The sequence below is a fragment of the Paroedura picta genome, chromosome 7 (genome assembly GCF_049243985.1).
Source record: "Paroedura picta isolate Pp20150507F chromosome 7, Ppicta_v3.0, whole genome shotgun sequence".
Taxonomy (NCBI): Eukaryota; Metazoa; Chordata; class Lepidosauria; order Squamata; family Gekkonidae; genus Paroedura; species Paroedura picta.
Window position 1 is genome coordinate 17,986,746 of NC_135375.1, and position 26,702 is coordinate 18,013,447.

Here is a 26,702-nt window from a genome sequence, read left to right on the forward strand (position 1 = left end):
CAACATAGATGACCATGGGACACAATAAAGAAATACAGGATGTCCAAGCAGGTAACAATACCCTGTCTGCTCCCTTAAAAACTACTGTCCATCTCCAGCTTCATAAGGCACGAATCCAACAGCATAATGTGCCTGACGTTTTTTTAAAGAGGTTGAACATTTTCCTTAACAGAAGCCAGACCTTGGAGAGGAAGTGACTGCTATAAATACAAAGGCAAACTGACAGTGCTGCATTAATGCCTATTATGGGGAAAACCAGAGAGGGAAGCTACTCCTCTTTATGGCTCCACAGAAAATATCTAAAGGTTCACCCTTCTACATCTTGTTTTCTGCAAGAATACAAAAAAAAAGGGGGGGGGGTGCTACAAGAAGTGCATAAAATAAAGATTATTAATACTGTGCAAATAATGAAGATCGAAAACCATTACAGTGTTCTTGACCTGGAGACTGTTAAGGGGTAATTGAGATATAGGAAATGTCTAGCAGGGGTGGAAGTGCATACAAAACAGTGGCTCTTGCTAGTCAGCGTTCTCCTTGAAAAGCAGTGTCAAATTTCTAACAGCCACATGCCCCTGCAGGGTCCCACATGAGACAATCTGTCCCAAAGAGCTAAACCCAACCCTTCTGGCCATGATGTCATCAATACTACGCTCAATCCACCCATCGGCATCCCTTTCTCTTGAGGCTGATGCCAAGGGGTGCCCCAATCCCCATGCCGATCTACCTCTCTTCCACAAGCTTTAGATGAGATTAGCATCCAAGAACAGCGATGCGTACGGGACTAAGGCAAGCCTTGCTTTTCTACAAGTGGTGGTGACAATATTGTAAAGACGGGACCACGAAAGGATAGAGGGTCACACGCAAGGCCCCCAGCCCCCAGATAATCTGGCAATTCCAGTGTTCTATGCTCTACCACATCTTCAACGATCAATGTCAGTCTTGAATATCAGTGCAGTACTGCACAGAAGGCTGATTTATGGTGCACAATAGTTCCCATTTCCAGCGAGTCTCTCGTTGACTCGTCCCATCCGTTATCTCGCGCGCCGGCTGGAGAAGCGAACATTCGGAAACTTCTAGAAGGAGCAGGAGTAATCTTTTCCTTTTGAGTATAGGTGCAGGCGTAGCAGATTCACACACCGTCCTCTGGACAGATTAAGATGTGGGATGTGTCTGCTCACTTCTATGTATCCGTTCAGCAGCTGAACAATATGGGCAATATGATCTCCCAAAAGACCCTGATTCTGCATGATCTCCGAGTGACACTGGGTAAAAAAAAAAAAAAAAAACCCTCCTCATCTTACACACAAGACTCTGTTGACCACACTTGGCATTGAGATGTTGATTCCCCCCTCCCCCCCAATGTTCCATTTTGGGCAGTCTGTTTGGCCCTACTAATCTACCCACTCTGCAACTTCCTTTGCGAGAGTTGTGGCTGCTCGTATAATGTTGAATGCTGGGCAGACAACTGCGTGATTGGTATTAGGGAGACCACAGAGTGTACTGCAGGGGTTACGATGATCATATATCCTTTCTTTTTTTCAGAAGGTAAGAAATCTCCTATGTTTTCTTTGCAACCTGTGCAACAACTCCAGTTTTCTTTACAGTACTTGAACTTGGCTGTTGTGTCTTGGGTTTGGGCACTGGCGGTTTTCTCAGTTTCTGGCCACTGGATTGAAGGGCTCTCAGTCCTAGCATCTCACAGTATTTATTACACTGGTGGAGAGCCTTAAATTGATCAATAAAGGAGATAGAGCAGTTGCCTTTGAAACCTTTGTACCTGCAGAAGAACAGAAGGACAGAAACAGCTGTTTGGTTGAGAAACCAAAACACATTTTTGGGGAAGATGCCTTTTCCCAGTGAGACATGCAGGACAGTTTTGACTTGGGAAAATGGCATGGAAGGGGAAGTAGATACCTACCAGATACCTACCAGATACACAGCCTGCAGGAAACCTACAATTTATACCATATACCTGCAATTTACAACCTATCTTAAGAACCGTCACTTTCATATGACCCTTCCTTATCACTACCGTCCTCTTTGGAGGTTGTGCTCCCAGTGGCCCGGCCTTCTGTGGCAAGTGGCAACCTACAAAAGGGTCTTCTTGGTTGTGGCACCAAAATCATGGAATTCCCTCCACAATGAGATTCATCTGTCCCTTTCTAATCATGGTCTTCCACCATCAAAGTAAAGACTTGTTTTGTCTAGTGATTCTCATTAATCGTACTTCCCATTCATGGGTTTATGTATTTATGATTTGTTTTCATTGCTTTTCATTCTTAGTTACATATTTATTAGTATCTCTCCTTTCTACAAGTAGACCTTGAATCTGGGACCTTGGAAAGATTCTGTGTAGCTGCCATAGTCTACCGAGGTAATGTGCTGATTTAGTAATATATATGCTATTTTTATACTTCTTAATGCAAGGTTATATATACATATATATCTTACACGAGTGGATGTTTTACTCTGCTGGTCTACCATAATAAACTGTTGAAATGATTGTTTTGAATTATGTGTGCGTGTGTTTTTGCTCGTTTTAATGTTTATCGTCACTAAAGGTGTGCTGCTGGGTCTACCCAAACAAAAAATATACCCGAAAAACACCTTATCAGTATTCTGAGATATATTTTGGCATCCCAAATGTTTCTAGGATTTTTCCGAACTGAAGAAAAAAACAGAAAAAATCCCTGATATATTCATGAATCATTGGCAAACCTGAAAAACAACTGAGGAGCTGTTTTGTAAGTTTTCTTCTGCAGTCTCTTTAAACAGGGGGTGTTTAAAGGGACTGTAGAAGACAGCCCACAAAACAGCCAAGGATGGTTCTCTCCCAGCTGGCTCAGCAGGGGTTATTTTGGGCTATTCCACTGACTGCTGAACAGAGCCCCTGAAGTGTTCTCTCTGCAAGATCAGCTGTTTGGCAGGCTCAGATGAGTTGCCTAGTTTAAAGAGACTGCCCCCAAAAGTGCCGGCTGAGCCGCATCTCAGCTGTTTTTTGCAGCTTTGCAGCTGTTTCTTTGTGTATTTTTAAGTTCGGGCCTATTGAAAACAAAAAATGTCAGTATTTCTTTAAAATTGTGGATCCAAATACTTTACCGTATTAGGATCTGCTGCCCCCCCGCCCCAAGCAGCCCAAAATTTGTTCAGGTCCAGTAAGCCTGAATTGAAAAGCACAAAGAAAAAAATTGCATACCCCTACTTGTCATTGATTGAGTCCCAATAACAATTGAGTGCCTGCTGGAGGAGCTTTTTACTTGTATTGTCCCCCACCTCTTTCTCTCTCTTCATTGTTTTATTCTTGTCACATTGTCACGATTTATTGTTTGCTTATTCTTCAGAGCTGATCTTGTGTTGATATAAATTTTCCTAATCAGTGTTTGTTGTCTTGGGCGCCCTACGCTGGGTGGAAAGATAGCTTTGAAATGTTTTAGAGAAAGAAAGGACCAGAAAACTGTCTGTTACACGAGACACAGGGTAGAGATCCTGGACTCAGCCTACGTTCTTTGTCATGTGTGAATTGACTCAGCTTTCTTCACCAAACAACTCCAGCAAAACCATTTTCCAAGCACAGTTCCCAAGAAAACGAAGCAGTACGTACAGTGTAATGCTAAGCAGAAATGCATTTTTCTATGGTCACAGTTGGTGGCCTTAGAACAGTGTAGCTCTGCTTAGGATTGCACTGGTAGTAAAAGAAATCAAAATAGACAGTATGCTTTTAAATCCGTACCTGGTAGGGAGAAAAAGGTCACCGTGGAATTAATAGAAGCATGAAATGATTAAGGGCCAGTCCAGAGGAGACAGCGGAAAACCATCCAGCATGTTCCCACCTTTGTAAACAGAGGATCTAGGTAGTTTTCCTGGCCCTAGGAGGAAAGGCTGAGGCACTTGGGAATGTTCAGTCTGTAGAAGAGGAGGCTAAGGGGGGAACATGATTGCTTTCTTTAAGGTGGTGGTCCCCAACCTTTTTATCACCGGGGACCACTCAACGCCGGGGACCACTCACCAGGGACCACTCAACGCCTTTTACCGAGGCCTGGTGGGGGGGGTAGTTTACTCCTCTACTCTCAACCACTGCCCTAACGCTCTCTGATCGCTATGGTAATGTTTAAACATCCCTTCAAAATAAGATACAGACACGCCACAACAATGAAGTGTGTTGTAAAGCAGGGATCCTCAACCTGTGGTCCACCAGATGTTCATGGACTACAATTCCCATGAGCCCCTGCCAGCAAATGCTGGCATGGGCTCATGGGAATTGTAGTCCATGAACATCTGGAGGACCACAGGTTGAGGATCCCTGTTGTAAAGGGCTGGGGGGGATGAAGTAAAGGGCCAGGGGGGGGGAGAAGGCGTTCTTCGGGGCCTACCTCCAATTAGTCGAAGGACCACATGTGGTCCGCGGCTCACAGGTTGGGGGTCGCTACTTTAAGGATCTGAAAGATCGTCACTTACAGCAGGGCAGGGAGCGGCTCCTGTGGGCAGCGGGGGATGGGACTAGCAATAATGGGTTTAAATTACAGTCAGAGTATTACCGTCATACTAGTGGAATCGGCTGCCTAGAGAGAGGTTGGTCCCTTTCAGCAATGCGATTCGATGAATCCAGGCTTAACTTATATGGCTCCGACACTTACGTGGCTTCAATATTTCTCCTTAAGTCCAGATAACTGGGAGGAATTCAAGGATGCTGTGGAGGCTGTGTATGGAGAGGGAACATCTTCCCCCCCTGGCTGCTATTTGCAAGGAAAATACGCACCCACAAATTTGATCACAAATCCTCCTCTCAACAGTCTTCAATATTAGTCCCCATCTTCTTGTTTTGTTCCCCATCTCTCCTAGATTAGCGATCCCCAACCTGTGGGCTGCGGACCACATGTGGTCCTTCGACTAATTGGAGGTGGGTCCCGAAGGACGCCTTCTCTCCCCCCCCCCCCAGCCCTTTACAACACACTTTGGGTGTCATTGTCTCCCATCACTCCCAGATGGGACTATCTCGTTGCAGAGAAACAAGCTCAGGGTTCCCATTGATTTGTCATTGTCATGAGTTAAAATTTCCATGAAAATAAAATGTTCCTTATGTTCATTGTTGTGACGTGTCTGTATCTTATTTTGAAGGGATGTTTAAACATTACCATAGCGATCAGAGAGCGTTAGGGCAGTGGTTGAGAGTAGATGAGTAAACTACACCCCCCCCCCACCGGGCCTGAATAAAAGGCGTTGAGTGGTCCCCGGTGATAAAAAGGTTGGGGACCACTGTCCTAGATAATCAAATGAAGCAATGTGGAGGGATCTGTATAGCATGACTGAAGTCCCCCACTCAAATTACTGGCTTTGCCTGCTATCAACGGCTGTGCAAAATCCATCTTTTTCCAAGAAAAAAAGCAACTACATTGCTCTGTCAAAGGGACATTGCTATCATTCTGAATATTCTGTGCAGAAATTCTCTCCAGTAGGTAAGCCAGGGATGTAAGAACCAGACACACACACACATACAGGGAGCGAGAGACCCAATTCCAACAGCCAGCCTCTTTAAACTTTATTTCCAGCTCTGAAGCAGTGCGTGATTCTGCATTTCTTCCACTCTCCTTCTGCCAGACGCAGGCTGATAGAAAGGCCGCAGTATCAGGCACTGCTTGGGGAGCATCGATAATATCGGGCGATAAAGAGCCACCTTCCTGATGCCAGATCGTGATGGAACATGCAATTCCACTTTTGGAATTGAAAGTGGCCCTGTGATGAATCACAGAAATCCAAATGTTTTTTCGAAGGGCCTTTCCAGGCAATTTGTTTTAGAAGGCATTGTTCTATCTTGAACGCCGATGGGAGTATCTCTTCCTGAACATATGCACATGGGTTGTGAACTTTGATTCTTCTGTTGTTACCGCAACTAGAGGGGACAAAGTCTGGACATCACATCCGCAAATTGCGGAGAAATTAAGGGTCACCCTACTTGTATCTAAGAGCCTCTTGTGGCGCAGAGTGGTAAGGCAGCGACATGCTGTCTGAAGCTCTGACCATGAGGCTGGGAGTTCGATCCCAGCAGCCGGCTCAAGGTTGACTCAGCCTTCCATCCTTCCGAGGTCGGTAAAATGAGTACCCAGCTTGCTAGGGGGTAAACGGAAATGACTGGGGAAGGCACTGGCAAACCACCCCATATTGAGTCTGCCATGAAAACGCTAGAGGGCATCACCCCAAGGGTCAGACATGACTCGGTGCTTGCACAGGGGATACCTTTACCTTTACTTGTATCTTCCTACTTTTAGCCCTCACCTGGATGACCTAAGCTAACCCAGTCTCGTCAGATTATAAAAACATGATCTGCTGGATCAGACCAGTGGCCCATCTAGTCCAGCATCCTGTCTCACACAGTGGTCAACCAGTTCCTCTGGAAGGACAACAACTGGGCACAGAGGTTGAGGCCTTCAAAGAACATAAGAAGAGCCCTGCTAGATCAGATCAATGGTCCATCTAGCTCAGCAACCAGTTCCTCTGGAACGCCCATAACAGGGCATAGAGGCCAAGGTCTTCCCCTGATGTTGCCTCCAAACATGAGGATTCAAAGGTGACTAATCAAGGTTGATCCTGGTTGGTATTAGGATGGAGGACCAGTCACGACACGGAGGCAGGCAATGGCAAACCACCTCTGTTAGTCTCTTGCCGTGAAAACCCCATGGGGTTGCCATAAGTTGGCTGCCACTTGATGGCACTTTCCACACACACACACACACACACACACACTGTAGCCTTAATCATTAGCTGAACTTTTGCCAACCTGAGAAACAAACCTATCTGTATTCACACACAATTCTGGCATATCCACAGTATGACGGACACTGCAGACCATTCCTTCCTGTGCCTGTTTCCAGAGTCCTAGCTGCCGAACTCCTCTGGCCCCACAGACACCATTCGTGGACTGGCTCGTGGGGCTGCTCAAAGCCTCTGTCTCTGCATACCCCGGACCTTGAAGGCACCACCAGGGCTCCAGGCCATGGGAATATCTCTGCATCTGATGCGATTTTGGCTGCAGCACCATGTCGGCTCCATTTTGTAGGCTACTGGTATTCCCTCCACAGTGCACGAGAAAGTCAGGCTACAGTTCTCCCATGCTGCGAATGCCCTGTGAAAAGGGAGCCCTGGTAGGTAGGAGGTAGGATTAGCTGCGTTGAGCAGGGGGTTGGACTAGATGGCCTGTATGGCCCCTTCCAACTCTATGATTCTATGATTCTATGAGAGCAGATCCCATTCTTGGTTTTCAGAAAAATCTCACCAGTGAAATGTGAGAAGAGGCCGTCCATAAGCCATGACGCTTTGAAAACACCACCCGAAACCAGCAGAGCCACATAGTGATGGAGTCACCAAAAGCCTCAAAGGCGAACATGCGTCCTTTCTGTTCCTGTTTTTTACGAGGGAAATGTTATTCGATGGATCTGGTTCTTTTCATGTTCAGCCTGTTTGGGTTCAGCTCTTGCAGAGCTGCCCAATGGCCGTGCTTTTTTTGTTGTTTGGGTTTAGCAGAGTGGAGTTGATTAAATATTTTGTTTACAGAGGTTAATTTCCCGATTTTCTCCAAAGGACGGAAGGCTCCTTCCGCCCCCCTTTAAAGGATAAAGTGTGCCCTCTAGTGAGGGAAAATATAAAGTATTTCAAAAAGTTGCAAGAATCGGATTGCCACATAAGATGTATAGGAAAACATCAAACATTATTTCACAGAATTTCTGTTTTTCATTTTTTTTTTCATATGTCGCATCACTTTTATGTCAAATTATAGAGGTTGATGAGACAGAACCATTGGTTTTTAAAGTTTTGAAATATCTGAAAAATAATGGAGATATTAGAATCATAGAATCTTAGAGTTGGAAGGGGCCACACAGGCCATCTAGTCCAACCCCCTGCTCAACGCAGGATCAGCCAAGAGCATCCTAAAGCATGAATATTACTACACAACGCTGGAGCATTATGCTTGCTACCTGTGGCCATACTGCACAGAGTCCTAGTGACGTGTGCAACTCATGCCTGGTGTCCTGGCTGTTTATACTGAATGCCTCCATGTCCTTTACCTTTTGCTGGCTGACAATGACTTCTGTAACAGTTTTCTGTTGCATTTCCGTTGCATATCTTAAAGATTTTCCCTATGGCTGTCATGTACGATGTTTCCACATCAGAAATGCAAGCTCCACCCTCCTCCAACTCTGGACAATTTATTCTTTGGGAGTTCTGCTGGATCTTGTTTTATGTCAACACGTGAAAGAGAAAAGAAACTACAGAGAAATCATAAGAATTATGACTCCTGAGCAGCACTATTTTCCCGTTTGTTTCTATTGCAATGGAAATATGCACTGTGCCATCAAGTCGCATTACTGACTTCTGCTAAAACCAGGAAATGGATTTTGAGGCCAGTGTGGAGCAGAGGCGGCTTGCTATGGCCTTCCTCAGCAGACTCTTTCTTGGATGTCTCCTTTCCAAGGACCGGCCCTGCACAGCTTCTGAGATCTGATGAGATCGGGCCGTGCCGTGCCGCTTTCCCTCCCAGCCCGACGCTAGCTTAAGGGAGAAAAAAAAATTAATGGATTTTTGCCACCGCTGGTAATGCTATGCAGAACAGTGATCAGAACAACCTTTTGCAACGTGCCTTGGTATCCTCATTAAAAACATATAATATCAGGGGAGGGATTCAGGGTCATGAATTATTCATATCGCTTTGCCTTTGCGGCTTTTTATAAGCCTGCGAATAATGACTTGCAGCAAGGCATTTGGGTATCCTTTCTGCTCACTCAATTAGAGCAAGAGTTGGAGGCGAGCTATTAAAATTCACTAATCACTGTCTTAAAGTCTCTGCGCTAGACGGCTAGGAAATGTAATAATGCGTATATTACAAATATTCACCCCTGAAGGATGTTCGTTGGCGAATGATGATTGTGCAAAGCTTTAGAGCAGAATAGCTAACTCCAAGTTGGGAAATACATGTAGTTTTTGGGAATGGAGCCTGGGGAGAGCAGGGTTTGAGGAGGGGACAGACGTCTGCAGGGTGTCCTACCAGACTCTACCTGCCAGAGTAGCTATTTACTCGAGGGAAATGGATTCTGTTGCCTGCAGATCAGTTCTAAAATGAACTTTGTTGAGAAATGTGGTCTCCAAACATTTCTCACCCTAGACCAGCGAGCATGTTTGAACAATTTAAAAGGAAATTACTCCCACCCATTTTCTTTTCATATCTCTTTGATTGATCATCTCTAGATCTGTTGTCTCAATGCTCAGGGGAATTCCACCGCTGCTCCACGGCTGACTGTTAGACAAGAACAGAGGGCAGCCAAGAGCTGCAAGAACAGCCCAAGGATGTCAACTCACCAGGCTTTATGGGATTAATTTCTTTTTAAAGATGCTGAATCTGTTCTTAACAAAGAGCACGGGTGGCGGGGGCACATGGGAATTGTAGTACATGGACATCTGGAGAGCCACAGTTTGGCCCTGACATAGAGTGTCAGAATTATTATTATTATTATTATTATCATCATCATCATCATCATCATCATTATCATCATCATCATCATAATTATTATTATCATCATCAATATTGATATTGATACAATATCAATATCAATATCAATAATATTAAATTTTATTTCCCGCCACTTCCAAGAACGGGTCATAGCGGGTTACAAAGAACTTCACTATGGTTAGGAGACTAAGAAGGCCCTCTGGCTTCATGTGTTCCTTTCCCTGTCTTTCTTCCTCCCTTTATCATCCTTGTGCTCTCCAAATTCCTCATCTCTTCCCTTTCCCATGCTAACCATAGTGCCAACATCATGCCTACCTTGACATTGGGGCCAACTGCCATTAGGTCAAAACTGGTTGGGTGGAGGATGTTGGGGGGCGGGGTGTCCCCTGCTTTATTTGTCCCCCTGTGGGCAAATGATGTCCCCGAGGGCCAATCAGGTGGCAAGCGCATCAGGAACAAGCATACCGAGCATTATTATGTGGAAAGGTGATAAATTAATAACATTGAAATGAGAATTTTGCTGTGGAATGTTGCATCATTTAATGTGTCATGTTAGCATTTATACCTTGCTTCAGTTCTACTTTTAGAAGGAGGAGGAGTCTCAAAGTGGCTTATATTCATCCTCCCTTCCTTTCTCCACAACAGACACTGTGAAGTGGGTGAGGCTGAGAGAGCCCTGACATCACTGCTCAGTCAGAACAGCTTTATCAGAGCCCAAGGTCACCCAGCTGGATGCATGTGAGGGAGCACAGAATCGAACCCAGCTCGCCAGATTAGAAGTCCGCAATCCTAACCACTGCACCAAACTGGCTTTAGACTTCTGCTTGATTCTGTAACCCTAATCTTATTACCGCATTGACTCAGCTTTGTGTAATCTGCCTTGAATCCCAGTGAGAAAGGCAGACTGTAATGTAAATGAATGCATAAATAAAATTATTATTCGGTGTCTTCTATTCCTACAGAGGAGTCCTTTGCCTTGCACCCATTGGTTGCTTGGCCCGGCCTCGCCTGGCCCGGCTGGGGACTCGCCGCGCAGACAGACCAGCCAGCCCGCATGCTGAGTCCTCCAGTCAGGGTTCTCCTCCACCTCCGGAAACGAGCAGGGACGCTACGTTGAAGAAGGGGAGTCCCTGCTCCTTTCCCGCCCCGGGTCCCTTGTCACTGGGGGGGCCGCAGTAGGTGGGGGACTTCTCCCGGCCCCAGGAGCAGCCTCGCCGCGTCGCAGACGTGGCGAGGCTGCTCCTGGGGCCCGGAGGGGGGGAAGCAGCCTTCTCCCGGTTCCAGGAGCAGCCCGTGGTCACGCCCCGCTGGCCGCAGCGTCCCAGCCCCCAGGAAGCCTAGCGCCCATTTTATTCACATATAAAATGGGCTTAATTTCTAGTTGATATATATCACAGTAATGATGTATTTTATTATCATGTACAAACTTAAAAATGGGAGGTGAAAGGGCCACATAAGTGGAATAGCCTAGGGCCTCTTTTCATGTAAATCCGGCCCTTTCTGTGGCCCTTCTGCTTCATCTTATATAGGACTTCACTTCTCTCATAATGGTCTTGGAGCTGTAGCAAGGTAACCTTTTCTGAAGTTAATCTGTTTACAAGGAGCTAAATGTACCTATATAAATCTATCATGTAAGATATGCTTCTATTTTTGAAAAGTAAAATTTCTTTCTCTTGTCACCATTGGAGTCAGATCACCTTTGTAATTTGTTTGAACAGCATTTGTCCCTTAACTGAGAAATGTGAAGGATTGGGAATACTAGGTAAAGCTTCTGTGCTTCTAAGGTAAAGGATGTTTTAAAAAAATCATTTAGCCCAATAAGAAACATGTTTTTCACTCACCCTTTGGCCAGCGTTGCTATGCCGACATCAGTTAATTTCATTCCAACACCTATTTAAAAAAAAAACAATAAGGCAATGTTACACACAAATATTCAGGTATAGGAAAGACGGATAGCTAATATCAAAGCAGTTTTCATCCATGTCGCTGCTTGGAACAGATATCATCCAACAATCATCCAAAAAGAAAGAAATAGACTCCTGCTGCATTTTGCTCCTCCCCCTTCTGAGCTTCCCTAATCAAGTGCAGAGCACTTTTCTGTTTCAATGGGAAGGGGGGGGATAGAGGAGGATCCCAGTTCAAATCGATCTGAATTCAGCAGGATCCACAATGGAATAAACAAAGTAAGTGCAGAATCAGCCTAGGCCTGTAGAGCAATAGGAGAACTGGACTCCAGTGACTTCTAGTGAAGCTTTCTGGGCTCCTCAGGGCCTGCAAGATGGAACTCTTCTACCAGGTGTTTGATTGAGGTCGGGTGAAGTGTTCGGAGTTATAAGATCGGGTTGCTGTCCCCTCTTTTGGGTTTTCCCTTTGGTTTTCCTGAACCAGGACTATTGGGTAATCTACTCCCCTGGGTGACATCAGATGATAGTGAGGACATAATATGTTGATGCCGGGGCATTGACTCGTTGGGGAGGAGTGTTGAATTTTTATTGTCATCTTGAAATGTTGGGCTTATAGTATGTTTTATGATGGTTTTATGATGTTTTGCAGATGGGTTGTATTTTATTGGTTGTAAGTCACCACAAGCCAGTTGTGCTGGGAGTGGCAGTATAAAAATATAATAGATAAATGAAATGAAATGTTAGCAGCCACCCGAAATTCTTGGGAAGGCTGAGTAACACCTACCAAGCTCTTGCATAAGCACAGGGTTTCCTGGAACCCAGGATTGGGAATCCCCGAGTCAGCCCCTTATTATCTGATCATTTTGTGGCTTAGATAAGACCTAAGGCAAATCAGAATAAGTACAGAGTCTAAGAGCGCCTTGAGGACTAACAAGATTTCCGGAGCAGAAGGCCAGTCAAAGCTCCCCCTGTCAGATATCTTGAATCTCATTCTGCTACTGCTGGCTAACACTGGGTCCCAGGTTTTAGAGCAGGGGTAGTCAACCCGTGGTCCTCCAGATGTCCATGGACTACAATTCCCATGAGCTCCTGCCAGCATTTGCTGGCAGGGGCTCATGGGAATTGTAGTCCATGGACATCTGGAGGACCACAGGTTGACTACCCCTGTTTTAGAGGACATACCGAATTATATTATTTTTGACGTGTTTTACAGAGAGATTAATGAAAATTGAATTTTTGAGGTTTTATTTATGTTTTTATTAGGACAATCTTTTTTGGGGGGTGGGGGGTGGGGTTTCTTAAACATCCAATTTACCTCACCTGCTTTCTAGCTTGGGTTTTCTTTTCACTTCTTTGCAGCTGGAACTGGACAAGGAGCCGGCATGGCGTAGTGCAGGGGTAGTCAAACTGCGGCCCTCCAGATGTCCATGGACTACAATTCCCAGAAGCTTTCTGGGCTTCTGGGAATTGTAGTCCATGGACATCTGGAGGGCCGCAGTTTGACTACCCCTGGCGCAGTGGATAAGAGCAGTGGCTTCTAATCTGGCTGGGCAGATTTGATTCCCTGCTTATCCACATGCAGCCAGTCAGGTGACCTTGGGCTAGTATCACATGCCGCGAAACCAACGGCGACACACCTTGCATGTCGGTGATGAGCAGGCTGCCGCTGGTTCTTTCGAACACCCAGTGCTGGAAAGTGCAGCACTTCTGGCCGGCTTCCGAGTCTTTCCTCGTGAAGTTGATTTCTTTCCCATCCCTGACAGAGTACTTCACAAATTCTCCGATGAGCTCCTCTTCCACGGTAGCGTAAGGGATGTTACTCTTGGGCCGATGGATCAGGAAAATTGGGATGATTCTGAAATTAAAAAAACAACAACAAAAGAGTGTCCTAAAGCCTTAATAATCTGAAGATATATATAATAAATAGACTCTAGTGGAAAGATTTGTGGCTGGGGGGGGGAGGTTTCCAAGCGGGTGTAGTGGTGGAACTAGGGTTGCTAACCTCCCTGCAGAGCCCAGAGATCTCCTGGAACGACAACTGGTCTTTAGATGGCAGAGATCAGTGTTTCTGGGGGAATAGCTCCTTTGGAGACAGGACGCTTGGAGATTGTACCCAGGTGATGTCCCCCCTTTCATCAAACTCGGCCCTCCCACTCCCAAGTCTCTAGGAAGTCCCCAACCTGGACCTGGGAACCCTACGGCATTTTATTCAACCAGTTACTCACAATGTTTTTAACAAATTCCCACAGCAACTGTCAGTTCTGTGGCACCACCAAGGGTTTTCTGGAAACTTCTTCACAGACAGGAGTTCAGCTTTTATACAAAGCCCTTTGGGGGGGGGGGATACAGTCCTTTAAATTCACCCTTCATGTGCTGAACTAGTTTTAAACTGGGGGGGGAGAGAACAAATAGAAATTCTGAAGGAGTTTTTCCCTATTAACTTTTTATCTCTGTATTTAACAGCAAAGCCTAGTCTCCATCTGCGGATATCTAAACCCACAGATTGGAGTCACGCTGACACTAAACAGATTTTTCTGAAAACTTGGGGAACCCACCAGGTTTGCATAAAGATCCTAAAGCTTTTTTTTTTTTTTAGTGGAGGGCTGATTTAAATCCCTCACTAGAGCAGTGTTGTTTGTGCAAGTGCAGACAAAGCTCCACCATACCTCGCAGGAAGGGGAACTGAGGCCACCATTGGGAAGGCAAAACAGGTGGCTGAGCAGTTGAGTCTCTCCCTTTGCTATCATTGAGGCAGCAAAAATACCAAAAGGGTGCCCAGGCAAGATATCAAGTGAGTGCCCAGGCAGGAGAGACACTCTCCAGTGAAGAAGCCACCGCAGCTGAAGCAGCAAGGAAGACCAGGTGGGCAAGCCCAATCAGCACACCTCTATAGCCTGGAAGCATGAATTGTTTGTGAGATGTGAAGTAAAACCTTGGAGGAGAGAGAGTCACAGGTAAGCAGGTAGAGCTGGGCAATTTTGTATTTTGAGTTTCCCTGTGGGGGGGAAGCACTGTTACAACCCCTCAGCTGTCCCTCAGTTGAAGAAGAAGAAGAAGAAGAAGAAGAAGAAGAAGAAGAAGAAGAAGAAGAAGAAGAAGAAGAAGAAGAAGAAGAAGAAGAAGAAGAAGAAGAAGAAGAAGAGTTGGTTCTTATATGCCGCTTTTCCCTACCCGAAGGAGGCTCAAAGCGGCTTACAGTCGCCTTCCCATTCCTCTTGCTGTGGAACTGTTCAGTTAAGGATCTTAGGGTAGCAGAGGAAAGGAAAATCTTTTATCTGACTAAGATACAGAAAGCCCTTGTCAGTCATGGACGACTATCATGAATGGGAACAATGGCTGGTTCAGTATAAGGCAGCTTTGTATGTTGATATGAACAAACTCTATAATGCAGTTGACGCCATCTAGTAACAAGAGACACACAGTTATGGAGCAGGTGTACTAAACCGTAGATATGGTTCATCAGCCAGAGAGAGATGTTCTAAACTGTGGGGTTTCCCTGTCTTCCTGTGCAAGGAAGCCCTATATGCTGAATCCATACACAAACAAAATTCTTGTACAAAATATTAGATTAAATATTCTCCTAGATATGTAGGAATGGCCTGGGGTAAATTCTAGAACGACAATTTTGTAACTTTACGGGTACTGCTCCGCAGAATTCAGGGATTTTTGGATTGTTGCGTTACTACCTGGAAGTTGGCAACCCTACTGCCAGACCATAAGCCAACTTGAACTTTTCCTGTTGGCCATAATGGCCAATCCACTCTTGAAGTTGGGAGAACAATCTATGCTGCCTTCGAGCTTCTTGGAGGAATGCTGAACCCCCCGCCCCCCAAGAACTTAATGTTCAATACCCCCCCTTGCAGCACAGTTTGGCGGCACTAAGTTTCAAACATCGTCACCACACTAGCCTGACAGCCTCCGCATCACAAAATTAAAACATCCACTCACTCCGGCACCTCCCCGAAGCCTTCGAATTGTTCGGCTTCAGACGCATATATCTTGGCATATTCTCTTGCCGTGTTCTGAATGCAACACTCCTGTATAAAAGGAACGGCAAGAAATGAAAAACCACTGCAGGTGGTATCAGTGTTCAAAAGGCAGCTTGCACCCATAGAATTATAGAATCATAATTGGAAGGGACCTCCTGGGTCATATAGTCCAACCCCCTGCACTGTGCAGGACACTCACAACCCTCTCGCTCCTCCACTGTAACCTGCCACCCCCTTGAGCCTTCACAGAATCAGCCTCTCCGTCAGATGGCTATCCAGCCTCTGCTTAGAAATCTCCAAAGATGGAGAACCCACCAACTCCCGAGGAAGCCTGTTCCACTGAGGAACCGCTCTAACTGTCAGGAACCTCTTCCGGATGTTTAGACGGAATTTCTTTTGAATTAATTTCCTCCCATTGGTTCTGGTCCGTCCCTCCGGGGCAAGAGAGAACAATTCTGCTCCATCCTCCATATGGCACCCTTTTAAATACGTGAAGATGGTTATCAGATCCCCTCTCAGTCGTCTCCTCTCCAAGCTAAACAGACCAAGCTCCCCCTGAGTCTTGTTCAGCAAGCGGTCCAGCCTGCCTTTACCTGCATCGCCAATTTGTAATTCTTTTTGACGAGTTCGTCGTTGTTCTTGGTCCCATAGGCGATGGCGTTGTGCACTTTCAGGACACAGGGGTGACCGGGGCTGAACACTGGCACCAAGCCCTGCATGACTTTGCTCCGAAACGCCTTCCGGTGCACGCCTTCCCCAAAATGCAACTCTTCCGTTGTGATCCTCCCCTGCAGGCTGCTCCCGAAGTAGCTATCGCAGATGAAGTCTTCTCGGAACATCAGCTGCAAGAATTCAATTTCTTCCAACCCTACAAAGATGTGTTATATATATAAAAATCCCAAAGGGACAACATTCTGCTCAGGGGAGGTTTGGTAAAAATAGGCATACCTGAATTAGATCTGTTATAAAGCGGAAGAAAAGGGGGAGGGAAGCAACAAACTACGTTGTGATATGGAATTTGCTGCCGGAGGATGTAGTGATGGTCACAGGAATAAACAGCTTTAAAAGGGGGATTAGATGGAATCGTAGAATCATGAAGTTGGAAAGGGAGAATATGCAGGATCAGCCTAAAGCACCCTTGATAAGTATTTGTCCATCCGCTGCTTAAAGACAGGCAGTGAGAGGAGCTCACCACCTCCTTAGGCAGCCCATTCCACTGCTGAAATACTCTGTGAAAAACATTCTTCTGCTATCTAGCTGGTACTGGAGAGCCAGTTTGGTGTAGTGGTTAGGAGTGCGGACTTCTAATCTGGCATGCCGGGTTCGATTCTGCGCTCCCCCACATGCAACCAGCTGGGTGACCTTGGGCTCGCCATGGCACTGATAAAACTGTTCTGACCGAGCAGTGATATCAGAGCTCTCTCAGCCTCACCCACCCCACAGGGTGTCTGTTGTGGGGAGAGGAAAGGGAAGGCGACTGTAAACCGCTTTGAGCCTCCTTCGGGTAGGGAAAAGCGGCATATAAGAACCAACTCTTCTTCCTCTTCTTCTACTGTCCTAGCCATTACTTTGGGTCCTTTCCTCTACTGCTAACAGGAACCATTTCCTGCCTTCCTCTAAGTGACAACCTTTCAAATATTTAAAAAGAACAATCAGGACCCACTCAACTTCCTCTTCTCAAGGCTGAACATTCCCAGTACATGGGAGCACTGCTCTATCAATGGCCTACAAGTCATGGTGACTGAGAACCTTCATATTCAATAACACTACCAGATCTGAGTTGGGAAATACCTGAGAATTTTGGAGGCAGCGCTTGTGGTGTATGGAAACCTCAGCAGGATATAACGCCAGAACCAACCCTCCAAAGTAGCCATTTTCTCTAGGGATCAAAGTGGGGGTTCCCCTAGCCCTGGCAGTAGTCTAGCATCACTACCCTCAGTTATGGTTGCCAGTCTCCAGTTGGTGGTGCCTGGAGTTCTAACTGATCTCCAGGTGACAGAGAGCTGTTCACCTGGATAACTAGCCACTATGGAAGGTAGGCTCTATGGTATTACATCCATTGAAGCCCCTCCTCTCCCCTGACCCTGCCATCCTCAGGTTCCTCCCCCCAAATCTCCACGTATTTCCCAACCTGGGCCCATTCTGCACATGTCAGATAATGCACTTTCAATGTGCTTTTGCTGCTGAATTTTCCAGTGCGGAACAGGATAGTCTACTTCTAAAGTGCATTGAAAGTGCAGTATCCAACATGTGCAGAATGGGCCCTGGAGTGGGTAACCCCAACTGTAGTCATGAACCAGAGCTCTCTTTTGCTGGCTTTGTTATTCATATTAAACCCTCCAGTGTTCCTTGAGGAGCAAATTATATTCAGAGACACAGTTGTTTGCGAAGCTAGTACAATGATTAGAGGAGGTCCCGGTAGCTAGATTGTTCCCGCACCTCTCATAAGCAGAGGAAGATAATGGTAATTCTGCTATTTAGACCATTGTTGTTCAGCTGAGTGTATCAAATACCAGCGTAACTAAATGACAGGAGAAACGGGGCGTGTAATCTGCCTAAAAGCATGCTGGGCCAGGGAAGGGGGGTGGGGTTGAGGGTGTCTTAAAAACCTCAGGGAGCTCAGCGGCTAATCTGTCGGGATTTTGTCATTAAAAGCAATTGCTGATTAATGGCCGTGAAATAAATATTTCACAAAACAGAAAACCCGGATTGTCATTTGAGGCATGAAGCTCTTACTGGTTTAAGGCTCAAGGCTGTGAAGGAAATGACAACCTCTTCTTCAGCACTCCTTCCCCACTCGCCCCTACTTAATTTATGCTGCGATGTTGCATTAGAGCAACCAGAACAAAACCGTACGGTAAAAACCACACTGGGTCACCCCTTAATCCAGTGGTCCCCAACCTTTCCGAGGCTGGGGACCGGCAGGGCATCGGGCCGCGCCCCCGCGGACCGCGCCCGTGCAGGCCACGCCCGCGGATCGGGCCGCGCCCGCGGGCCGCGCCCACGCCGCGCCCGCGGATCGGGCCGCACCCGAGCCGCGCCCGCGAGCCGCGCCCGGGCCGCGCCCACGGATCGGGCCGAGCGGGCGTGGCCCGCACAGGCGCGGCCCGGCCCTGATTCCCTCTCCCCGCCTCCCGCAGTAAGAAGCTTCCCGGGCCGCAAGCTTGCGGCCTGGGAAGTTTTTTACTGCGGGGGCGGGGCGGGGAGAGGGAGCCGCGGCCCGGTGCCATGGCCTTTGCGGCCCGGCACCGGGCCGCGGCCCGCAGGTTGGGGACCACTGCCTTAATCCATTAGAAGAAACTGTCCATCAATATCTGTGATTCTAATTATTTAAAGAGCCAGCTTGGTGTGGTGGTTAGGAGTGTGGACTTCTGATTTGCTGAGATGGATTTGATCTCCTGCTCCTCCACATGCAACCAGCTGGGTGAGCTTGGGCTCACCATAGCACTGATAAAGCTGTTCGGGCTGAGCAGTAATATCAGGGCTCTCTCAGCCTCACCTCCCTCACAGGGTGTCTGTTGTGGGGAGAGGAAAGGGAAGGCGATTGGAAGCCACTTTGAGACTCCTTTGGGTAGAGAAAAGCAGCATATAAGAACCAACTCTTCTTCTTCTTCAGTAATATCAGGGCTCTCTCAGCCTCACCCACCTCACAGGGTATCTGTTGTGGGGAGAGGAAAACGAAGGTGAATGTAAGGCACTTGGAGTCTCCTTCGGGTAGAGAAATTCAGAGTATAAAAAACAATTCTTCTTTTTATGACTACCATTCTCCCCTGGGCCACCAGAGGGTCTTCACAGACATTTGCTGTAGCATTATAATGCTATAGGAATATGTCAACTACCAAATAAAGGAGCGGGACCCTGAAAAGGCCCTCCAAGATCCTGGGGAAATGGCAGCCATGTGGGGGACTGGGGTAAGGAAAATGTTAGCAACGTTGCCAGGACTGGGGGGGAGGAATCTGTGTTTTCCTGCCCACACAGCATTTGCCCCAGTTTGACTGCCATCTTTCCAAAAACACTAATGCACAGTAAGTTTCAGAAGCATTGCAGGATAGATGGAATGTGCATGAATGGCCCACAATAGCAGATGGAATCTCTACACACCACAGCTCTACTATGAGTCCCAAGTTGCTGGAGATCTCCTGGGATTTCAACCGATCTGCAGATGACTGAGATCAGTTCTGCTGGAGAAAATGGCTGCTTCGGAAGGTGGACTTTATGGTCTTATACCCCACTCCAGTGCCCTCCCTTCTCTCCTTTGAAGGTCGCTTGGTGTCTCTCTGATTCTCCAGGCCAAAACATTTCATTTTACCCAGGCTTCATACTAAGGGATTCCTTCGTCTTAAAAGCTGCTTCACAATCCGTTTCCAACCCACAGGGCTGTTTTGTGGCTCGTTCTCCGAGACTTGTTTTAATGGCATGTCTCTAATAGCTCACTTTTCGTGGCTTCTTTTGGTGTGATTATGACTTTGCACAATCCACCTTGGGAAATGCTGAACGGACTTACCCTCAACGTCTTGAAAACTTGCAAGATGTTCCAGGACTGTGAAGAGATGGAAAGCAATATGGTAACGATTCAGTCAACAGCATAGAATCATAGAATCATAGAGTTGGAAGGGACCTCCTGGGTCATCGAGTCCAACCCCCTGCTCAATGCAGGACACTCACAATCCAATCATTCATCCATTGTAACGAGCATGCCCAGTAGCTCTTGGCAGTGAAGAGACAAGACATTAGCCATTACCTTCTGGGGTCAGGTTGAAATCCGCGGTGGCCTTCCCAAACCTGTTCTTCACGCAGCAGCAATACAGCCCTTGATCTTTCTTACCAGCTTGGACTATTGCCAAGGATACAGGAAACTCGTCTCCTGCACTAGAAGAGAAGTTTGCATTTGGAAAGGTCTGTGAAGCGTTAGAAAGGACACAGCCCCCTGAAGACATTGCACAACCCATTCTGTCCACGTGAACCAGGCACCTGTTAGCAGGTGGTTCTCATGTGAATCAGGCCTTGTGCTCATTCGCGTTCCATTCACACGAACCCGAACCCTGATTTTTCAGATGTTCGGTTCATGCAACTGGAAACTCTATGCTCAGGGAAAATCCACATATTGTCCAATTCGCATGAGACGGCAAGAGGGATGCCAGCCTGCAGAGGGGCCTTGGGGAGGCCCTGGAATTAGAGCTCATCTCCAGACTGCAGAGATCAGATCCCCTGGAGAAAATGGATGTTTTAGAGCAGGGATTTCCAGCCAGAATTACTTGGCCTTTCCCAGAAGTTCAGGTGGCTGCTGACATCACTAGATGTCACTTGAGCCCTTTTCCCCTGTTGAACCGCAGGTCTCGTCTCTTTTTCCCCAATCAAAATGGTAAATGATTGATTGATGATTGATTGATTGATTGATCAACTGACTGACAGCATGGCTGGCATCCAAACACACTGGTCATAAAGTAACCTCAACCCACCAATGGCTGAATGTTGTTGTTGTTAGGTGCGAAGTCGTGTCCGACCCATCGCAACCCCATGGACAATGATCCTCCAGGCCTTCCTGTCCTCTACCATTCCCCGGAGTCCATTTAAGTTTACACCGACTGCTTCAGTGACTCCATCCAGCCACCTCATTCTCTGTCGTCCCCTTCTTCTTCTGCCCTCGATCGCTCCCAGCATTAGGCTCTTCTCCAGGGAGTCCTTCCTTCTCATGAGGTGGCCAAAGTATTTGAGTTTCATCTTCAGGATCTGGCCTTCTAAGGAGCAGTCAGGGCTGATCTCCTCTAGGACTGACCGGTTTGTTCGCCTTGCAGTCCAAGGGACTCGCAAGAGTCTTCTCCAGCACCAGAGTTCAAAAGCCTCAATTCTTTGACGCTCGGCCTTCCTTATGGTCCAACTTTCGTAGCCATACATTGCAACTGGGAATACCATAGCCTTGACCAGACACACTTCTGTTGGCAGGGTGATGTCTCTGCTTTTTAGGATGCTGTCTAGATTTGCCATAGCTTTCCTCCCCAGGAGCAAGCATCCCCAGTTTCCATGTTTCCGTTTCCATTCAACTTGTCTTCCAATAAGTCAGGAGAATTTTCAGGATGTGGATAATATACCTTCATGCCTAATTCTTCCGCTGCTAGGCAGATTCCCAGGGCGCTCAGGAGAATTTTACATTTCTCTGCCGCTTGCAGATATAGAAAATAACACAACTTATAGAGTTGCCAAGTTCTGCGCAGCAGCGATCAAAATTCGTAATAGAATGGTCTGTTTTAAGTGAACTGGACAGCTGTGTTTATCTACCTTTTCTATTTCCTATTGCTATATTTTAAGATGTTTTAATTCCTGGTTTTAATGGATGTTTCTGTATCATCTTATGCTGGTCTATGACCGTAATAAAACTAACCGAACTACCTTCATGCTTCTGGGATTCTTAAGACATCATTCACATCACAGGCTTCTGAATGCAGAATATATACAATCTCTCTCCGTTAAAAAAATGACCGAAGAATATATGACCTGAAGGTAAAGGTAAAGGTATCCCCTGTGCAAGCACCGAGTCATGTCTGACCCTTGGGGTGACGCCCTGTAGCGTTTTCATGGCAGACTCAATACGGGGTGGTTTGCCAGTGCCTTCCCCAGTCATTACCGTTTACCCCCCAGCAAGCAAGCTGGGTACTCATTTTACCGACCTCAGAAGGATGGAAGGCTGAGTCAACCTTGAGCCGGTTGCTGGGATCGAACTCCCAACCTCATGGGCAGACAGCTTCAGACAGCACTTCTGCCGCTTACCACTCTGCGCCACAAGAGGCTCTTGTGACCTTCCTCTCCCTTTTAAAAAACATACTCTCTCTTTTAATCTCTGCCCTCCTTTGCCTCCAGGCATAAGGGGAACATTGTTGCTTGGTAAATGCAACCTGTTGGCAAATAATTTTTTTTTAAAGTTTCTTGCATTTATTGTTACCTTCTTTGCACTCGTGCAAGTAGCTGAGAGTCTTTAGTCCATGTAATAATTGCGTCTTCGTGAATTTCAATGAACTGACAGCATAATTTGATATTTCCGGAGAAATCAGGGAACAATTCTGCTTGGATTTTTTTCAGCAGCTTGGGGGCTTGAAATGAAAACAAACACACACGCAATTTAGTGAGAACACAGCGGATCCTCAAGAGCAATTTAGAGATGGCATTTTTAAAGGAGTTGCTCCGGTAGGCCAATTGATAAATCTTAAATTTGGAAATGAGGAACGATGCACGTTCCTTGTCATCACTGTGAAACATGAGGATGTTCAGGTTTCAGTGGTGGTGTTAATTGTGTTGATTAAAAATAAGCCAGCTCTTCACTTTTTCTTAGACTGAAGAAGGAACAGGGGGCTTAAGGCAGGGGTAGTCAACCTGTGGTCCTCCAGACGTCCATGGACTACAATTCCCATGATCCCCTGCTAGCATTTGCTGGCAGGGGCTCATGGGAATTGTAGTCCATGGACATCTGGAGGACCACAGGTTGATTACCTCTGCCTTAAGGGATGCCTGCCACCCCCAAATTTTCCCCCATGGTCTTTGTGCCAATTTGCATCCGTTTTTTACCCTGTTTCCTCATGTCCCACCCCCCCTTTATTCATTGGTTTCTCTGTCCTTTCTCTATGCCAGCGTTCTCCAACCTTGTTGAGCCTGTATGGACCTTTGGAATATCAATGCCACATTGTTGATCCAGCACAAAATGGCTGCTTCAGGAGGCGGGAAACAGCTACAAAATGGCTGCTGCAGCTTATGTTCAGTTACAATGAAGACCGTTGTGTTGTGGAGACAGCTGCTAATCTTTTTTTTTTTTTAATCTGCAGGACCAATCAAATCTCCAATAGCCAGGAAGAATCCTTGCTGGGGGAAAGCTCTCCGCGTTGCACAATTAAAAAGATGTCTGCCTGTAACTCTCCCATTTTGGCATATTTATTTCCTTCACTGTGTTTCCCCCTGGGATTAAACCCAAACAAATGGTAACTTTCTTGTTTGTTATCCCTGTTCGATTCTGGAATCTGTTCAACAATTTCATTATGCTCTTAGGTAAATGTGCTGCTCACGCATGGACTGGTATCATTGTATCTGAGGAAGGGTGCATGCCCACTAAAGCTTATACCTTGAATAAAACTTGGTTGGTCTTAAAACTCTTCTGCCTTGGAACAGCTCTCCAGCAAGGCTGGGGAGTCCTGTGCCTCCGGACAAGTTTCTAACTGGAATAACTATTTCTGAGCGTACCTTTGCTGTCTTTTTCTGAAGGTGGTTTCCTTTGCACTCTCTTCTCTTCCTTCTGGCCTGTCTCCACTTTGGAGGCTTTTTTAAGACTACTGGTGCTGTTGAGAGCCTTTTCTTTGGTTTCAAGGCGTGGCTTCTTCACCTGCCCCTTTGACACCATCTTCTTCTTCACGGTTTCTTGCTTATGCTTCACGTCCTCGGGGCTGCTGGGAGCCCAGGCTGCCCTGGAGAGTTTGGATTTCTCCGAGGAGTAGGATACAACGTTGACCGAGGCCTCCATATTGTTCTCCAACCTCTTTAGATTTTTACTCTCCTCTGCTGTAAATATGCTGGATCGACTGTGGCTTGCAGATGCCCCTGTGCATGCCCTTATAATCACCCCAGTTTCCCCCCTGGAAGGATATACATAGTTTATGCTTTCATGCCAGGAATGATTCTCTTCTGAAGTCATGAGTGCCCTCATATAAGGCTCAACTTCCACTTCCTCTAGGTGACACTTGAGGGCCGCTTGATGTTCCCTGTTATCCCTTTCCTCACAGGAGGATACCTGGGTCTGCTTTTCTCCTTTCGGTTTTCGGTGCTCTTTCGTCTCCGGTTCACTGCTCTCGAGCCAAGAATGTATTGGTTCCCTGAAATCTAGTAGGGCTCTCATGTAAGTCTCCACTTCAGCATATTCATACTCATGAGCAACAGGTATTTCTCTTTGACCTGGATCGCCCTCATACTGGGGGATATGGCCTCCCTTTTCGTCTTCTTCCAGCCTTTGGTACAGATCTGGCCTCTGCTGAGATGTTTGTTCACTCAAGTCCTTCTCAGCCTTGCTGTGCACGGATTCAGTCCTAAAAGATCCTACCACCATGGCTTTTGTACTGTACTCTACCCCTAGATCTTCTTGATTCCTCTCTACCATGCCTACTATTCTGCCAGCACCTTGACTGTCCTGGCCTGAGTTGCTACGCTCATTTCCCATCATACTGGCTGCTGTAGTCCCAGAATCTGGTGTCAAGCCCGTAATGTGCATTTCGACTTCTTTCTCAATCGCACAAACACCAGCAGTGATTTTAGACTTCCCCCCTGATATCCTTTGTTGGGAGTCTGGCAATGGTATCTCTGATTCTGATTTTGGAACATTTAATTCTGCAATCACACTACAATCCGTTCTTTCATGGTTTACAGGGCTTTCCTCGTTCTTGTCGCTTCCTAATGGGACTTGGGAAAGGTGTTTACTTTTGTGCGATGCTTTGAACACCACCTCCTTGATCTCAGCATCTTCCGGCCCATCCCAGTTGGCTATAGAGGCAATGACTGTCATTGAATTATGTTCCTGCATATGATAGGTATAATTCCCTGCATCAGGTGTAGTGTGGAAATCAACGCTACTACCTCCTGTCAAAACATGATCGCTGCCACAATAAATATCACTTTGGGGATCCACGTCTAACTCCGTTCCTTTCTCCGGACATTTCTCATCGACTCCCGTAACTGAAGAACGTCCTTCACATGTAAACTGATCCGCGTTTTTGCCAGAAAAATTATTGGACGGCTCTTCTTTCGGCGAAAGCTCGGGGAGATTAGCGCCGTCTTTTATCCTCGATTGGCACAGCCTGACGTGAGAGTTTTTAGCAGGGGTCTCGTCCGCTTGCTTTGCCATGGCATCACCTTCGCCATGAATATCCGGTTTGGTGTAAAGTGACTGGCCAAGGTAAAGAGCAAATCCCTCTACCTGTACGACTTGGCCACGTTTCAAAGGGCTTCTCTGGGCTTCTGCAAGCCCAAATGGAGATTCTGCAACGAGAGATGCGGATGCATTCTCCGTCGTAATCTTCCCTTCCAGAGAGGCAGATGTTTGAACAGGTCCCCTGTCGCCTGACTGTGCCTGCCGCTGGTCATCGTCCAGGTATACTTCTGTGCCAGAGAGACTGCTGCGTAAACGACGGCCAGATGGCTCTTCTGAGCTGTGTCCAAAGACAGCAATAGGACCAGAGACATCTGCTTCTACAGGTAGCGCAAGAGAGCTCGTGCTCAAAGATGCACTGCTGCACGTTTCATCTGTTCCCAGCAGGCCGTCGCTGTCCCTGTAGGCTTCTGTTACCGTGCCGAGTGCAGTTGCCAATTCGGTGACAAGCTGATTATCTTCTGTCAAATGTCCTGGCACGGGCAGCCGGCCAGCGCTTGCATCTCCAGTAACGTTCAGTCCTTCGGGCTCCTTGGCAGGGTCAGAACCAGCCGCTAAACTCTTAACCTCCCCGCCGGCAGGAGTGAAGTCATAGCCCCACCCTTCGTCATAAAGAAGCCTCTGCAACTGCTCATGCACCAGGGATAAATCCGCTTCTTTAGCCGCAGGTTCGGAGCATTCCAAGGCGGTCTGGAAAGCCACTTTGGATAGATGTTCCGCGCAGAGGGAGTCATCGGTTGTTTTTACCTCGTTGATCTCATGGGGCTTAACGCTGCACACTGTCCCTCTTTCCATTGGCCTGTCAGGAACAGCCTCAGGAGTCAGAATGTCACAGAAGGCTTCTGGATGAGAAATGGAAGGAGTGTGATCTAGGCGAGGAAGAAATACATCAGGACTTACAGTATTGTCCATAATAGTGGCTTGGTGTGTTTCAGTCCAGTTTGGCTCCCCTTTGTCAGGCGCGTGAGTTGGTAGATAAAGGTTTATGGAGTTTTCCAACACTTCACAGTTGGCTTGAAGGTCTTTTTCGCCAGTGGCTTCCTCCAGAGCGGGGATTTCAGCAAGCTCTAAGAGATTCTTTGCAGGGGAAGAAGACGCGGGAACTAATCCATCCTCTGTCTTGGGTTCTGCTATAAACAGTTCATTGTCCATATGCACTGAGGTTTCAGCCTCCATTTCTTGTCGCTTCGCCTAGAAGGGAGGGCAGAGAGAAAGAAATAAGTCAGAGGCCAGTGTGTTAGACACAAAAATGTTTATGACTGAATTCACTGTTTGTGATGGTTCCTATGGTATGAAAGAAGACTTGTTTTTTATACCCCACTTTATACTACCCAATGGAGTCTCAAAGCCGCTTACAAGCACCTTCCCTTCCTCTCCCCATAACCGACAACCTGTGAGGTAGGTGGGGCTGGAAGAGC

General features: G+C 46.8%; 1 protein-coding gene across 2 annotated transcripts in view; it reads right to left on the minus strand.

Moving 5' to 3' along the window:
- Nucleotides 1-229: 229 nt before the first annotated feature.
- Nucleotides 230-26,702, minus strand: part of ALPK2 (alpha kinase 2) — a 50,217-nt gene continuing 23,744 nt past the window's right edge. The window contains exons 2-10 of one of the 2 annotated variants that reach the window (XM_077346885.1): nucleotides 23,613-26,475; nucleotides 22,327-22,474; nucleotides 20,131-20,258; nucleotides 19,894-19,929; nucleotides 15,983-16,257; nucleotides 15,349-15,437; nucleotides 13,038-13,255; nucleotides 11,338-11,386; nucleotides 230-1,777 (exon numbers count right to left, since the gene is read on the minus strand). In XM_077346885.1, the coding sequence (XP_077203000.1) occupies nucleotides 1,558-1,777; nucleotides 11,338-11,386; nucleotides 13,038-13,255; nucleotides 15,349-15,437; nucleotides 15,983-16,257; nucleotides 19,894-19,929; nucleotides 20,131-20,258; nucleotides 22,327-22,474; nucleotides 23,613-26,475 (4,026 nt within the window). In that variant the 3' untranslated portion in view covers nucleotides 230-1,557. Of the gene's footprint in view, nucleotides 1,778-11,337; nucleotides 11,387-13,037; nucleotides 13,256-15,348; nucleotides 15,438-15,982; nucleotides 16,258-19,893; nucleotides 19,930-20,130; nucleotides 20,259-22,326; nucleotides 22,475-23,612; nucleotides 26,476-26,702 lie in introns of those variants that run through there. The other variant, XR_013232989.1, reaches the window with a different exon arrangement.